The sequence below is a fragment of the Brachycentrus maculatus genome, unplaced genomic scaffold (assembly GCF_059751285.1).
Source record: "Brachycentrus maculatus isolate JH-2025_06_01 unplaced genomic scaffold, ASM5975128v1 h1tg000057l, whole genome shotgun sequence".
NCBI lineage: Eukaryota > Metazoa > Arthropoda > Insecta > Trichoptera > Brachycentridae > Brachycentrus > Brachycentrus maculatus.
Window position 1 is genome coordinate 911,108 of NW_028280811.1, and position 15,633 is coordinate 926,740.

General features: G+C 30.1%; 2 protein-coding genes across 2 annotated transcripts; one reads left to right on the forward strand and one right to left on the reverse strand.

Annotated features, from left to right (window-relative positions):
- Nucleotides 1–1,298: 1,298 nt before the first annotated feature.
- On the reverse strand, nucleotides 1,299–11,206 carry Pngl (N-glycanase Pngl). Its single transcript, XM_088278407.1, has 8 exons — nucleotides 10,728–11,206; nucleotides 10,095–10,260; nucleotides 8,830–9,008; nucleotides 7,475–7,657; nucleotides 5,023–5,345; nucleotides 3,292–3,572; nucleotides 2,321–2,482; nucleotides 1,299–1,628 (listed from the first exon to the last, which is right to left on the reverse strand). Exons 1-8 carry the CDS (start codon nucleotides 10,767–10,769, stop codon nucleotides 1,450–1,452), a joined length of 1,515 nt encoding a protein of 504 aa, XP_088134533.1. The 5' UTR covers nucleotides 10,770–11,206; the 3' UTR covers nucleotides 1,299–1,449.
- A 906-nt stretch (nucleotides 11,207–12,112) lies between these two features.
- Nucleotides 12,113–15,626, forward strand: LOC148311748 (deoxyribonuclease TATDN1). Its single transcript, XM_088278436.1, has 6 exons — nucleotides 12,113–12,322; nucleotides 12,426–12,605; nucleotides 13,182–13,365; nucleotides 14,085–14,288; nucleotides 15,077–15,280; nucleotides 15,508–15,626. The coding sequence occupies exons 1-6, from the start codon at nucleotides 12,274–12,276 to the stop codon at nucleotides 15,605–15,607; spliced, it is 921 nt and encodes a 306-aa protein (XP_088134562.1). The 5' UTR covers nucleotides 12,113–12,273; the 3' UTR covers nucleotides 15,608–15,626.
- Nucleotides 15,627–15,633: the final 7 nt, after the last annotated feature.

Consider the following 15,633-nt stretch of genomic DNA (forward strand, 5'->3'; position numbering starts at 1 on the left):
ACATACCTATATTGTGCAATATAAAGTTAATTTTTCGTTGTAGGTCACAGTAAAAAAATATTGAATGCTGTTAGGTTTTCCGAATCTTTTTTTAGTAAAAGTTTGTATTTTAGGTAGTAAATAATTTGTTTCTAAAGATTTTTACATGAAACAAAAAATGCAACCACAATCTCATCAAATGGTTGAATGTTATTTTGTGTCGTGTCATTTTACCTATCCCCGTAAGACTACTTCTCAACACCATTAAGTTGTAAGACAGAGTGTGCATAAGGGGTTCCATTATAGAAAGTAATTCTAAAAAGGGCTTTTCCAAATCAGAAAAGTTGGCCAATTACATATTAGAGCCAGTATTCACACACAAAAGTATCTCTGCTTATCTGTGCATTTCACATAACTTGGTTTTAGAATCTTAACGTAATTTGATCATTGATTAAACTTTCAATATAAAAAACAATATACATATAGGGAATATTTTATTGGAATTGATTTAATCTAAATGCAGTTACTTAATAGTATAAATAAATAGAAGTAAAAAGTATTATAAAAGTATAAATATTTATATCAGCGTAGATCTTTAAAAAAAAACATGAAATATTATTTCAATATCAATTTTGACTTATTTTAAATGCTTAATACATACATACATTTTTTATTTTCAAATTGATAATAGGCTGACTTATTTTTTTTTAAATAATTTTCAATAATATTATACCTGTATCAATGGATTTAAGAATACACTAAAAGACATTTATTTTAATTATCTCTATACACAATAGTTAAATCATTTCAAATTAAGCCTTGATTGTTTAAAATATTTATTACTAACCACGCAGTTTAAATGTAATACAGTGGAACCTCTCATAACGGGCGTAATTTGTTCCAGAATCTTACTCATTCTGTCCTGACCACAAGTGAATGTTGTGAAAAAGGAACTTGCCCTTTCTCTGTAACTCGTAATGCAAAATGTAGCTCATTAAGTAAGCACTTTTTCACACTTTTTTTGCTCGTTTTGCGAATTACTTCATTATGAGAGGTTCCATTGTTCATACAACTCAAGACTTTTTTCCCTGCAATTCTACTCTTAATTAGATTACATCACAAAATTTCATATATGTACTTCATTTCTGCGGCAACTAATGTTGGAGGCAACGTTCTTAAATAGCTTATTTTGCTATTATAGTACAGACAAGTTAAAAATCGTTGTATACACTACTCAAGTTAAACGTTTTGATATCAATAATGTCCTTCAAAAATAAACTAATATAAAATGGCAAGATTTTAGAATCGATTTCTTTAAAAAAAAAAAAAAAACCATGTCAAAATTAAGGTATAGGGTGTTTAGAGCTTGGATTTTGGAAAAAAGCTACAAAACATTCAATAACTCTCCAACGCTATATTGTCGCCAATAATAGTATAGAAATAAAGGCAAAGATATCCCGTTTTACAAGTTTATTCCATTTCAGCAACTTTGAATTGAATCGTTAGTTGAAGTGGAAAATCATTAGAGTTGATATCTTGGCGGAAGATTTGTGTGTGTTGCCATGCCAAATTTCCACTGCCACCCGTAAAGTTTGCAGACAATGTCAATTCTGATATATTATTTATATCCTTAACTGTAAAATTCGATTCTGAAATGGAACAAGAACACACAATTATTATTCCAAATAATTAATTTTATATTTTTGACATCTCGACATATATGAAACAGAATATAGAACTCTGGATATTGACAGAGCTTATTAGCCTGTCATAGATTAGTTAAGTGATCACTTTACACACGTTTAAATTCTAATGTTCAATATTAATTCAATATTACCCTGGACTGGTGACTGAAGCAGAGGGCTGATCACCTTTAGACCATATTTAGTGACAAAACATGTATGATACATGATTTTTTTAATTATAAAAAATCATGTATCATACATCCATTTAATTTTAATAAGTACCTGGGTTTGTATATCATTTTATTCAGACAAAAGTCACAAACATACGTATACCGTAGAACTTTGATGTGTTACTTGTGCCCAGTACAAAAAATAGATTTATATCTGTATTTGATCTACAATAATGAACGTATCATGACAATAAGTGTCACCTGTCAGGGAAACAATGAATCATGTCGATACGTTCATTATCGTACACCAAATACAGATCTGATTTTTTTTTGTACTGGGCTCAAGTAACAAATTAAAGTTCAAGTAGCCCCGTTCTATGGTACTATAGTGGCCTTTCTCAGCTCATGACACAAAACAAATGACATATCTATGGATTTTCACTACATATTACTTTATAGAATTCGAATTAAATTCTTCATAGTTACCTTCAGATTTGGGGATTTTGATACAGCTGTCACCGAAACAAAGAATCCAATCCACATTTCCCGATTCATATGTTTTTGAAGATGTTTTTATATTTATAGATTCAATAACCATTCTCAGATATGTTATAATTTTCCATGTTATCTTTGCGGAATCAGTGTTTTCTGCAAAAAATTATATTATTGACCCTTTTTTATGTTTTATGTTATATTAATAAAGTCGAAATGCGATATCGCAGATATATACGCGGCAAAACATTTAATGATAAATGAGCAAATGGTGAAATACAAATAGAGTACAAAGCTGACGCTAATGCCAATACAACAAATGTTAACACAATTGAAAATACAAATACAGATAATTGTTTACCTTCCCCCGGTGATATGTATTTACTACAACTCGACTTTTAAAATGAGAATATCAATATAAAATATAGTAAATACGGGCTCAGAATTTTTGTATTCTTCCGTAGTATAATTATGTATTACATTAAAGTATTATTATTATTATTAAAATTATTATTATTATTCATTTGCAGCGACGGAAATAAATAATTTGTGAAAAAATCGGGGATAAAATCACCAACACAAACGTTTCTCAGAGCTAACATTACAAAATTGTTACATTTTAACTCAACGATGGCCAATAAAAGCAACATTTAGGAATATTCACATTTTTCCTGTTTTTAAACCACATTTCATATGGTGTACGAAATACATATCACCGGTGCACGCGGAATTTTTTAGCACCGTGAGGGAAAGGTTAATACAATAAGGTAAAGAAAGGGTGTTAAGATGAGGAATGAATGAATGACTAATAAATAGCAAAACTGATTTATGATGCAGATGTGGCTGGAAGTAGAAGCAGAGGAAGGTACAGAAGACATGGCATGATCGAGTATACAAGATAATAGAATACATTTTACATCATGTAGTGAGATGATAAAAAAATATATAGCTAAAACGCGTCTCACCTTCACGGGCAAGATATACCATTTTCCAATCACTTTCTTCTTTCCGGAAAATGTTTTGTATGTCAAAGGCCCCGTTCATCCATTCCTTTTTGGTTTCCAGTACCTTCCCATCGGGGAGCACAAGTTCGTATAAATCCCTAGAAGTAGAATATCTCATACAAACTTCCTTGTGTTCCCCAAATTTCCAGACGTAAGGGACCCACGGTTTCGTTTCTTGCCTTTGTAGTCTCCAGGAAAGAGCTCCAGAAGATCTACCAACTTTTTCATCACTCCCGGGTTTCCTATAAAATTAAATAAATTATTAACCACCTTACTCTCGGGTTATTTTCCGAGAAACAGGCAAAAAAAAATATAAAAAAAAAAATATATATATATATATATATATATATATATATATATATATATATATATATATATATATATATATATATATATATATATATATATTTATATATATGTAAATATATATAAATATATATATATATATATATATATATATATATATATATGTAAATATATATGTAAATATATATATAAATATATATATATATATATATATATATATATATATATATATATATATATATATATTTATATATATATTTATTTATATATATATATATATATATATATATATATATATATATATATATATATATGTTTTTTTTTGTAACTAATTTTTTTACTATAATAAGTTATTTTTTCTCATATGAGCTAGCGCGAAATGGTTCAGAAAAAATGTTCATATCATGTACGCTGTATATGTAGGGCGGTTAAAAAAAATGTTCTCTAGTCCATATTAGTACCAAAGAATTTTATGTGTTGGAAAGCAATGTAGATAATTTATTTTATAATGTTTTTTTTTCTCCAAAGTAGGGATAACGTTTTAGATATTAAAAGAGTTTTTTTAAGTAAACATGCAAAACAAAAAATTTCATTTACAATTTTGTATTTTCAAAATGGGATGTGGCTGACAGTAACGGGAATAATTTTATAATATCACAGAAAATAAAAATCATTTCTTCGTTTATGCATTTTAAAAAACAAGTCATGATTAATGAAGTTTAGCTTAATTTTCATTTGTATGTTGAAAAATGTATTTTATTTTTATTTATTTTATTATTAGTACTTTTTACAATACATGTTATATTTTTTGTTGAACGTATCACTAGGCAGAACCCGTGATGAGACGTTCATTTACATTATAAAGAAAATATTATTTTAAAATTACTAATGTTACAACATTTTGTCCACCTTCGTGTTGTAATAGCTAGCGTGTTAAGCTACCGTGCTGGAGGTCCGGGGTTCGATTCCCAGGGGTGGGGGTGAAAGTACATATTGGTGATTTTTACACTCCAATATTTATTTAATATTACCCTGGACTGGTCATTAAAGCGCAGGAGTGATCGCCTTGCCTTCATGTAAGTAACGATCCAGATAACACTGCGTCAATACGATGCAGTGCCCTATGCACCATTAGGTACGGATAAGGGTTAGAAGAATATTATAACATAAAATAAAGTTATAATTATTGGATAAATATATTTTTATATGATTAGAATTTTTAAATTCAGAGAGTGAATTTGGAGTTTTGAAAAACTGCTTTAGTGATTATTTATATTTTTTACTTTTTTTCGCTAGTTATGAGCATAGTTTATTTCTTACATAAAAAATGGTAAAATGTGATGTTTTTTAACACAAATATATTAATCATTTGTTTAAAATACTAACCTCTCCATCATCAACTCAACTAATTCCTTACATAACCTCTCGGAGACAAATTTCTTTCTTGCAACAGAGAGCTTCTGCCATCTTTCGTTTCGCAGATTCATGATGAGGCTGACCAGATCTGATTCCGTACATTTATTCCTCCTCAACAATACAGACTTGTGATCGCTTGAATATCGCCATGTCACATCTTGAATATCATCTTTGGAATACGCTATTACGTATTCCAACCTTTTACCCCACCCTGCTTCGTATAAAAGGGGAGAATCTATGATATTTTCACACGGATCACAGTGCAACCATTTTTTGTTAGTGTACGAATAGACCTGATAATATTATAATATACAATTTCAAAACAACACCACTTATTTATACAATACTTCATTATATTATATTAAAATAAAATTGTTCTGCGTATTTAAAGCAAAGAATAAATGAAATTACAGTAAAATCTTGATTTAGTGACCTTCTCACAGGGGATATAAATATGTTGACATATCGCTCACTCCTTTCAAGAACGTCATAAATCAAAAAACTTCATTTTTCAGGAGAACGTTTTTAAAGTTTAAAATATAATACAATGTATTAAAAATTAACATCAAGCCACTTACTGAAATTTTTACTGCGCAACATTTCTTTTCCTGAAAGTTTTTTCTCCATTCGAAAAATATGTAGTATATTTAAAAAACAATTAAACAATACCTTTTCTTCAAAATGCAAAAACAACACTTTCTGCCCTGTAGCGGGTAAATATTAAATTAAACATATGCAGCTTTTGCTGGGATATAGTACATATTCTGGGCATTCTGAAAACATGCACAACTGAGAAATGACAATTTTTGATTTATGACGTTCTTGAAAGGAGTGAGCGATATGTAATGTATTGATTTTTGATCCATATATCTATTACATTCAAAATAATATCTCTAATTTTAACAGTTACATAAAAGTTTTAAAAAAAAAAACACTTAATCCAACAATATTTTTTTTCATTTATTTCGATATAATTAAAGCTCAATATAGTAAGATTTTTGTTGAGATCTCAACAGAGACAAAGAGGTTACTGAGATGGAAATATGGAAGTATGGGCATTTACAGAGTTTACAACCTGTAATTGGTTGGTCTAAGTGATCACTTTGCACAGTGTTTTAAAATCTACCATTCTGTGTATGATCCAACAAGCATATTACTTTAGTGCTGCCATTAGTGCGAATAATTACAACTGGAAGCTTTATAAATGTATGAGATACTTTCCCTTTTATTTTACGCACTAAAATATGCTTTTTGTTTTCATTACATAGTACATAATATCGAGATGTTACTGTAATATAAAGCTATTTAATGTAATTGAATTATTGTACCGCATTATGTTGGGAATTGTACATAGCAGGCAAAAAAATGAAAAAGAGATGCATTATTCTGCCATATTAAGCACATACGGAATACCTGTACTAAAATTATCAGAACGAGAATTGTTCCCAAAATATCTATAAAAGTCATAGAGCTGTCGAGAAACTTGCTTACGTTAAAATAATGTGAAATAAATAATTTAATAATAAACTTATCCTGCTTACAAGATCTTTAAAAACATTTAAAAATTCAAAATTTTGACTTATTTTGGTTGAGTATATATTAATAAAAAAAAATTTAACTATACCTTAATAAAACGTAACAGCAACATAGTTTAGGATTTTAGAGTTTTTATTTTATTTATTATTATTGCATGATATTTGACATATCGCTGATTAAGTGTCAAGAGGCCACAACGCAAAAATAACTTAACTGTTTATTCAAAAAATGGTATCTTAATTGGTCAACATTTTCTTATTTAAAAAAAGACACCCATGATTCTAGCATTAGAAATGTCCATTTCTAACGCTAGGATATGGGTGTCTTTTGAATATGAAAATGTTGACGATTTAGATACCATTTTTGGAATAAATATATATATTTTTTTTTGAGTTGTGGTCCTTTGGCATTTAACCATCTATAAAGTGACACAAATATGTCTCTTATGTGACTATCCAAGATAAATTTGACAATATCCAGGATTCAAACATCAACCGATTATTCAGTTTAATTTTTGCCAAAACACTCACTTTTACAAACTTTTACAAAAACTGGTGTATCCAAGCCGATTGAGACAAAAATATCCCAAATTTTCAGGTACCCCCTCTGTGCTTAGTATACCAGCGTCATTAGTCTTTTAACCATTTTTTTTGGTTTCACTTTAAAGAAAAGAGTAAAAGTATAATAATTTGAACATTAAGCGAAATTCATCGATTCCAAAAATACACTTTTTAAGTTCTTATTTACATATGAAATATAACAAAATGTATTTTTCTTTGCAGTTAGCAGGCAGAAATCGATACATTGTTAGTTTTTTGTTAAACTAACTTTACAGTTAATTAAAAAAAGTATATAAATGCATTGAATGAAAAATAAATGTGCATACCTCTGTCCACACATGGTCTGTAGTATCGATAATAAACCTTGTATCATAATCTAAGGCTCTACATAAAAGAGTAAAACAATTAGCCCATTCACCGCACCTTCCCTGTTTAGTCGATAAGAGGATACCAGGGTCATTATAGCGAGGAAATTTTGTTTCAGCTTGACACATTTGGCATTTAAAAACCTGTGAAAGGGATATAAAAATCATTAGTTTTTCCTATTTTAAATTACTGTTTTTTGTTCAGAAATTAATATGGCAACCTCAACTTATTGATTCTTGAAATGTGTATGTACAAAAGTAGAGTAATGTGATCAAGTTGTAAAAAAAAGAGTAATTACAAGTACAATAATTTATTTATAAGTATCGAATATTTTCTTTGTTAACTATGCTTTTCATATTTAAAACTTTGCTTTGCATACTATGTAACATACTTGAACAATGCTTTCCTACCCTCTCCTTGATTAAGAGTTCTGTCAAACGCCATTTCTTTTATTGCCTTTGGTACATGAGATATCGCTCACTCCTTTTAACAACGTCCATATATAAAAAAAACTTGATTTTTCAGATCATTTTCAAAGTTTAAGAATATAATAAAATGTGTTAAAATATAAATATCAAGCCACTTATTGAACTTTTTACTGTTCAAAAGATCTTTTCAGGTAAAACCTGAAGGTTTTTTCTCAGGAGATTTTTCAGGAGATCGTTTTCAAAGTTTAAAAATATAATGGAATGTATTAAAAATAAATATCATGCCACTTATTGAACTTTTTACTGTGCAACAGATCTTTTTAGGTAAAACCTAAGGGTTTTCTCCATTTCATAAATATTTATTATATTTTTTTTTTAAATATTTAACAATACCTTTTCTTCAAAATGCAAAAACAAAACTTTCTGCCCTGTAGCGGGTAAATATTAACTTAAAAATATGCCACTTTTGCTGGGATATAGTACATTTTCTGGGCATTTCGAAAGCATGCACAACTGAAAATTGTCGATTTTTGATATATGATGTTGTTGAAAGGAGTGAGCGATATGTGCTCTCCAATAGGGTTACATTGTTTTTTTTTACATTCTTTTGTTGGCCCAAAATTTGTAAAAAATGCATGTATCTCAATTATTGAATGTTTTTGGGATGTAGAAATAATAAAATATACAAATGTCCAAATGTCACAAGATCCTATATTACGAGTATGTAAGCCTCTAATATACTTAATAAGTTAATTTTTCATATGATATAATTAATATTCTTATTAATATTGATTTTGTGAACAAGTATTTGGACACACTCAAAATGTTGTATATTAATATTCTTATAATGGTTTTCTCTATGAACCTGTAACATATATACCTCTTACCTCTACTCGTATAGACTCAGATGAGCTTATTGCAGAAGTATTATGCGAATACTTGGTAGTGCCGGCACATATTCTGCACGGAGGGCTGTCAACCCATTTGAAGAAACTTTCTTTGAACCAATTCAACAATTCTATCAACAAGGTATCTTGCAATGTCATCTCTGGTTCACTTGACAAATCTGAAGAAGAAAAAATATTAAAATGGTCACAATAATTAATTGAACATTGGAACATTGGAACAATTGAGTCTTGGGGACATTCGACAAAAACAAATTTAAAAATGGTTCAAAATCTGCAATATTCCATATTCAAAAAAATCGTACCCAGTCATATATATGATGAAAGGAACAATCCAATCTTGATATATAAACATTTAAAGTTACTTCCGGTACGTGGAATATTGTGGATGAGTATCATCGTTGAACAAACCAGACAAAAATATCGAAATCTTCTAGTACACAACCATGTTATAATAAAAATAAAAAATGTATGCAAAAAGAACTCCATCGACAAACACTCAAGGTGGCTTGGTGGGTCTCTGCATTCTTTTTAAAAATATGATTAAAATTGTTCTTTAAATATATGTATACAATTTATGTTAAAAAACAAATTAAAAGTGGAAAAAAAAAAATTGATTACTTTAAGAAAACAAATGTCTTTTTGTATATGAGTAGATTTTTTTAGATGGGAATTGCATTTATTATTTACCTTGCTTATTACGTAAAAGGTTTATAGATCATTAAGTGGATTTTGTTTCTTGTAACTAAATAATGATGTTTTATTTAAATCTGTGTTGGGAATAGGAGGGATAATCTAGTGTGGGCCAATCAGGAACATCTCAGCATTTGCTCATTGCTGGGAAGAAACCACGTAAAACTTCTCACGAGAAGGCGGACTGTTGACTGTCATCAACAGACCTTCCGTTCCACTAGAAGAGGGTTCGGCATTTTGTGTCCTAGCTTTGTTTATGGTACCAATGTCCTTCACTATTTTTATCATGTATGATACCATCTCTCGTGACAGTTCCTTATGAACTATCACGGAGTGTAAATTAGTACATAGATTGTAGGAAGCTTGGAAGAACTTATGTTAGCTGTTGAATCCTAATAAGATTAGCAAGCCCTTTGATGGATCACCCAAAGCTTAAAGATAAGAATTACTCACAAAAACAAAAAATGTGCGGCACTGTGTGATTTAATTTTTTTGAGCGAGTGCCACTCACAAAAGAAATGTGAATATTAAAATAAAATAAAGAAAATACTTACTTTTCTTGATCTTAAGCTGTCTGTCCCTCATCCTGTTTACAGCCCTCAGCTGTAAAGTTTCTAATGGAATGCAAGATTTGGCTTTAGAAAGCAACTCAGGGTTTTCATACTTCAATACTCGCTGAAAATGCAATTCTATACTTTGTAGGAATGCATTAGGTTGGACCTGAAATAAAAACATCATAATTTAAATTGAATATAAAACACCCTTTTGATGATTTTTGAGATTGTAACTAAGTTCCGCTTAAAACATGACTTGATGTATATTATGTACTATCATTTGTCTAAATAATAATGAAGCTAAATTTCCTGTTTTTGGTAAGCCATTATTTTAATAGAATGACTTTGATCATTCTATAACTTTATTCTCAAAAACAATCAAAAGTTCCTTCTATACTAAATACTTATTCTTCAAACCCTTATCCGCACCCCAATGGTGCATAGGGCACTGCATCATATAAACGCAGTGTTATCTTGATCGTTAACACGTGAAGGAAAGGTGATAAGCCCTCCGCTTCAGGTACCATTCCAGGGTAATATTGAATAAATATTAGAGTGAAAAAATTACTTTAAATACTTTATGGGCCATCTAAAATTCAGTTTTTTTTTATTACATATTTAAAATCAACTTACTTTGTTCCAAAATGAAGTTTGTGAAATACTTTGTACTTCCATTTTAACGGGATAATTCAGGACAAAATACAAGACTTCATAAAAGGATATATTTTTTCGAGTAAATAAGACAATTATATCAAAAATATGGTACCTCAGAGACTAAAATATTATTTGAAATAAAACTATCATACGTATTATCACAGAGTATAAATTGATTAAGAAACATTGAATCCTTCGCTTAAAAACATTTATTGAAAATAAGTAGTAGAAAAACGTCTCGAGAGGTTTAAATGACCGACTATTAATATAGTCTGTTCAAAAAAGTAAAACCGGTATAAGATTCACGTTGAATAACAATATTTTCAGTGAATACCACGTAGAACAACTCTTATCAGCACCGTGCAAATTTCTTGTGAAATTTCTCTAACTCTGACGTCCGCGTAATTTAATTTTTCGTTTTTTTGACACAGCGACTACATAAATGTTTTTGACAATGTAATTTCTATGGTAAAGCAATGCCTTCTATATGAAAAGCTTTTAGTGGCGTTATGAAAACATTTAATTTATGGTAGGTACTTACCTACGATTGATCCATTAGTCTTTAGAAGGTGGTATTATGAACACCCTCTCTCTTCGTCTATATATGAGCCACTGTGGCAAAGAAGGAAAAATGAGAAAATAGATTCCCTAACAAAGGAGGCCATCCTTACCGGAGACCCAGTATAACTGAACTAAGTATTGATGACTTTCTCGTTATTGCAAAAAAGTACTTTATCGTAGATGGCGGGAATATTGGGATAAAAATAATTTTTTATTTGAAATATCTCCTTCAATATCTGGAAAACCCCGGTTCTCTAGTATATAACTCTGAACAATTTTGAAACGACAATAATCTGCAGATGCGGATAAATCACTGCTCCTCTGGTTTTCACTTGTTTAAAATACATATCTGGAATACTGCCATATGTGAGTGTCGTCTTGAAGTGGAAGATTTGGATCTCACGTTCTTTGAATGCCCGTTAAATGATAGCTACCCGAATTCCTTATCAAATTTTTCTTTCCAGTATCAATATTCCATTATCCACAAATATTTTTAAAAATCTTGTATACAAATGTAAAGGTATACAATTTATGTAAAATAACCCACAAATAAATATCACATTACTAATAAAACTAACCTCCATATTAGGAATACTAATATTTTCTACACTTTCTTTTTATTGCTTTCACCCTTCAAGAGTGTTCTAGAGTAGAGTTTTTTTATTCAATTTATTTTTTATTTAAATTCTTTAAGTGGTATTATACATGGGTTCAACTTTTCAAATATTTAAAATAAAAAAAAATAACTTGACACTGGCTAGACAATATTGAAGGGTGAAAAGCCATAAAAAAAGTATAAATTTTCACGTTTTTCTGACGTTTCGAAATGACATTTTCAGCCAAGCTAAGGATACGACATACTAGTACTAGTATATAATCTTTGGGATATGATTTGAAGTTTTCAATTGAATCAAACAATCAAATATAAGTTTATCAATTCGTTGCGTTGTGGATTTTTCTGTATATGAGCTCCAGAGTACTTCATAACATGTCGAAAGCTTGGAAATTTATAGGTTAGTCCTAAAAGGATTCTGAAATAAATATATTATTAATAAAGAAAAACTACACGTAAAGTAAACCACATATGGCTAATTTGCTTTTATTTTTGACTTTAAGATATAGGTGCAAACATAACCGACGATATGTACAATGGTATATATCACGGATCTAAGAAACACGAACCTGATTTAGAACTAGTGATGAAGAGATGTTGGGATGGAGGAATGGAGAAGATGATAATAACGGGAGGCAGTCTGACAGACTGTGAAGCGGCCTTAAAGTTGTCTAAAATCGATGGTTTGCGAAAAATTTATTTTATTTGTCAGAGATATCTTTATTAAAACACAATTAGTTGATAACTTATTCCCAATAGAGCTATTTATTTTTGTGGGAGTGTGTATTTCAAATTCTGTAATGTCCTTCCGGCTGTATGACTATAAACTGATATGACTTGGAATGTAAACATAGAGTTTCACACACTCGCACGGCTAGAGTTATATAAATTAATTAGTGTGGCTAGAGTCTTCTTGTTGCCTGAATAAATAACCATTTCGAGGAGCAAACATTGAAGTACATTACTTTAATTAGTTGTTAAATAATTACAATGTTGAATGGATAATGTGAACCCTGGACCCTCAAGGAAGGTGACAAAAAAGGATAAACCATAGAAATGTGGTTCTACCACCGTACGTTGTGTATATCTTGAATGGATTAGTTTGATTACAAAGCTTGGTTGATGTATCAATAATGTTTTTATTATGTTGGGTACATACTACAGTAGTTCAATAAAAATATACCAGTCGTCAATATCAGGGGACAAAATACGCAGGCAACTGTATCAATTTTTTTTAAAATATAAAGTGTTGTTTTCAGACAGATTGTACACTACTGTTGGTTGCCACCCTACTAGATGTAATGAATTTGAAGAAAACCCCGAAAAATACTTAAGTGATTTGAAGGATTTAGCTATCAAAGGGGGTGACAAGATAGTGGCTATAGGAGAGTGTGGCTTGGATTACGACAGGCTTCATTTTTGTCCAAAAGAAGTACAAAAAAAGTAAGACCTTTGAATAGTTACAATAACTTCAACAGTATTTTTGAATTCATTTTCAATTTTTTAATTTAGATTAATTTATTTTTCATCTGCATTTTTACAAAAATTCAATGTGAACCAACATCTAATAGTAGTCCAGGATAAGCAACTTTGGCCATAGTGCATGAGATTCCAAGTTTCGATTCCTAAAGGATTTAAAATAAATATTATTGATTTTTTACTCCGATATTCAAAATATTTATTTGATTTTTTTTTTTTAATATTAAAAGAGACATATTTGTGTTTTTTTTTTATTTACACAAATATTTCCATTTCATACTATTTCTGTGAGCCCAAGCGGCTCATTATTAGAAATAGGTATCAAATTGTGGGAGTGGGTTCAAACCGAGAAACTCTGACTTAAGAGTCCGCGACACTAACCACGGGACCACAACCCGACACTATAATGGCAACACAATAATGTTGTACTTGCTTTTTGAAGCACATAACTGACTGGCTTGCCTTCATGAGATGGATGATCGAGTCAACATTATATTACTTTGATGAAGTGCCCTGCATTATTGGATCCAGATGAGTTAGAATAAATGATATAGTTTAATGTCATGAAATGACTGGGACAGGTTGCTAACCAGCTCTTGCCTGTAGATAATGAAGTCCAATCACTTACCCTAATGTTTTTCTATGAAAATATAAAAGGTCTTATTTATTTTTATGTTTATCAGATATTTCACCTACCAATTACAACTGTGCGAATCGTTAAACTTGCCTCTCTTCTTACACTGTCGAGCCGCGTGGGACGATTTCTTTGAAATATTAACAGCAAATCAGGAGAAGTTGAAAGGTGGAGTGGTTCATTCATTTGATGGCTCCGAAGAAAATATGCAGAGGGCTATAGAAATGGGATTTTATATCGGTATTAATGGATGGTGAGCTACAAATGTGTTTTTGTTTTTCTTCTTAAACCTAAGAAATGTGAAATTTCAAACTTTGTAATTCAAAAATATCTGGCTGTTTTGGCAACACTGATGGATGAGGATTTTTATAAAATAAGAAATATTTATGTTTTCATGATATACACAAATATTTTAATGGCTTGTGTTTGAGAATGAGAATCAAACTAAAAGACTGACTCATTAAGTCGTTTTGTGACACTAACCAGGAAACCACAGCCTGATTATTAAAACCGTTAATCGTTTTATCACATAGGTTCGCATTAATTGACTGTGATAAGAATAAAAAAAAAACAAAATATTAAGTATTGATTTAAAAAATAAAATTAAAACAATCCTCAGGAATATTTTCCAAAAACTAACTCGGCGAGAATTTAAGTCCACTGCTAATTATTACTACTACTACTATCATGCCATTTCTCCTCAGGGGTAGGCATAGAGGATGGAGCGCCACACTCTTCTGTCCTGACACACACTCCTCGCCTCCTTTACATCCATAAATCTAGTCATACATGCCCTTCGATTACGTAGATTTTTGCTTTCAATCATGGTTTCAAAAATATGTAATACCTCATCTTTCATCATGTTTGTCACTGAAATATTCATTACTAAGTTCATTTATAACAAGTTCAACTCCCAATCAAGTCATTGTAAGATAATAATCTAAAGTATATTTTATATTTATTGATTATTTATGTCTACAATTCAATCAGTAATTTATATAATATAATTAGGTTATTGAATCATATGTTCACCTATTGCAGTTCTTTAAAAACAACTGGTAACCTGGAAGTTGTTTCTAAAATACCAGCTGAAAAAATTCTAGTGGAAACAGATTGCCCGTGGTGTGAAATAAGACCTACACATGCTGGAGCTAAATTTATAAAAACTCAATATCCCTCAGTGAAAAAGGAGAAATTTTCTGCGGGGTCTATGGTCAAAGGAAGAAATGAACCAGTCAATATTGTGTGAGTACCTGTATTTTTCGATACATTACAGAACCCAGCTTATAATATTGTGAAAAGGGAACATGCCCTTTCTCTGTAACTCGCTTTGCGAAATATCGCTTGTTAAGGAAGCAACTATTTCACTTTTTTTTGCGAATTACTCATTATGAGAGGTTCCACTGTATTTCAATTTACTTTAAAAATTGAATGACTAGTTTATGCTAATTTGTATCCTTTTATCTTTTCAGCCAAGTGCTGGAAGTGTTAGCTGGAGCAAGAAATGAGAACCCAGATAAACTGTGTACAACTATTCTAGAAAATACTAAGACCTTGTTCTTTACTAAATAAAATATCTATTAAAAAGCAACATGTAT

What these genes read in the sequence shown, in the direction of transcription:
- Pngl (XM_088278407.1), bottom strand. Translation starts at nt 10,769, where the DNA reads ATGGAAGTACAAAGTATTTCACAAACTTCATTTTGGAACAAA. An exon ending in AAACTTCATTTTGGAACAAA is followed by an intron (nt 10,261 to 10,727) that starts GTAAGTTGATTT and finishes TTTTTATTTCAG; the next exon opens with GTCCAACCTAATGCATTCCT. An exon ending in CTGAGTCTATACGAGTAGAG is followed by an intron (nt 7,658 to 8,829) that starts GTAAGAGGTATA and finishes TCCCTTTCACAG; the next exon opens with GTTTTTAAATGCCAAATGTG.
- LOC148311748 (XM_088278436.1), top strand. Translation starts at nt 12,274, where the DNA reads ATGAGCTCCAGAGTACTTCATAACATGTCGAAAGCTTGGAAATTTATA. An exon ending in CCAAAAGAAGTACAAAAAAA is followed by an intron (nt 13,366 to 14,084) that starts GTAAGACCTTTG and finishes TATGTTTATCAG; the next exon opens with ATATTTCACCTACCAATTAC. An exon ending in TATATCGGTATTAATGGATG is followed by an intron (nt 14,289 to 15,076) that starts GTGAGCTACAAA and finishes CACCTATTGCAG; the next exon opens with TTCTTTAAAAACAACTGGTA.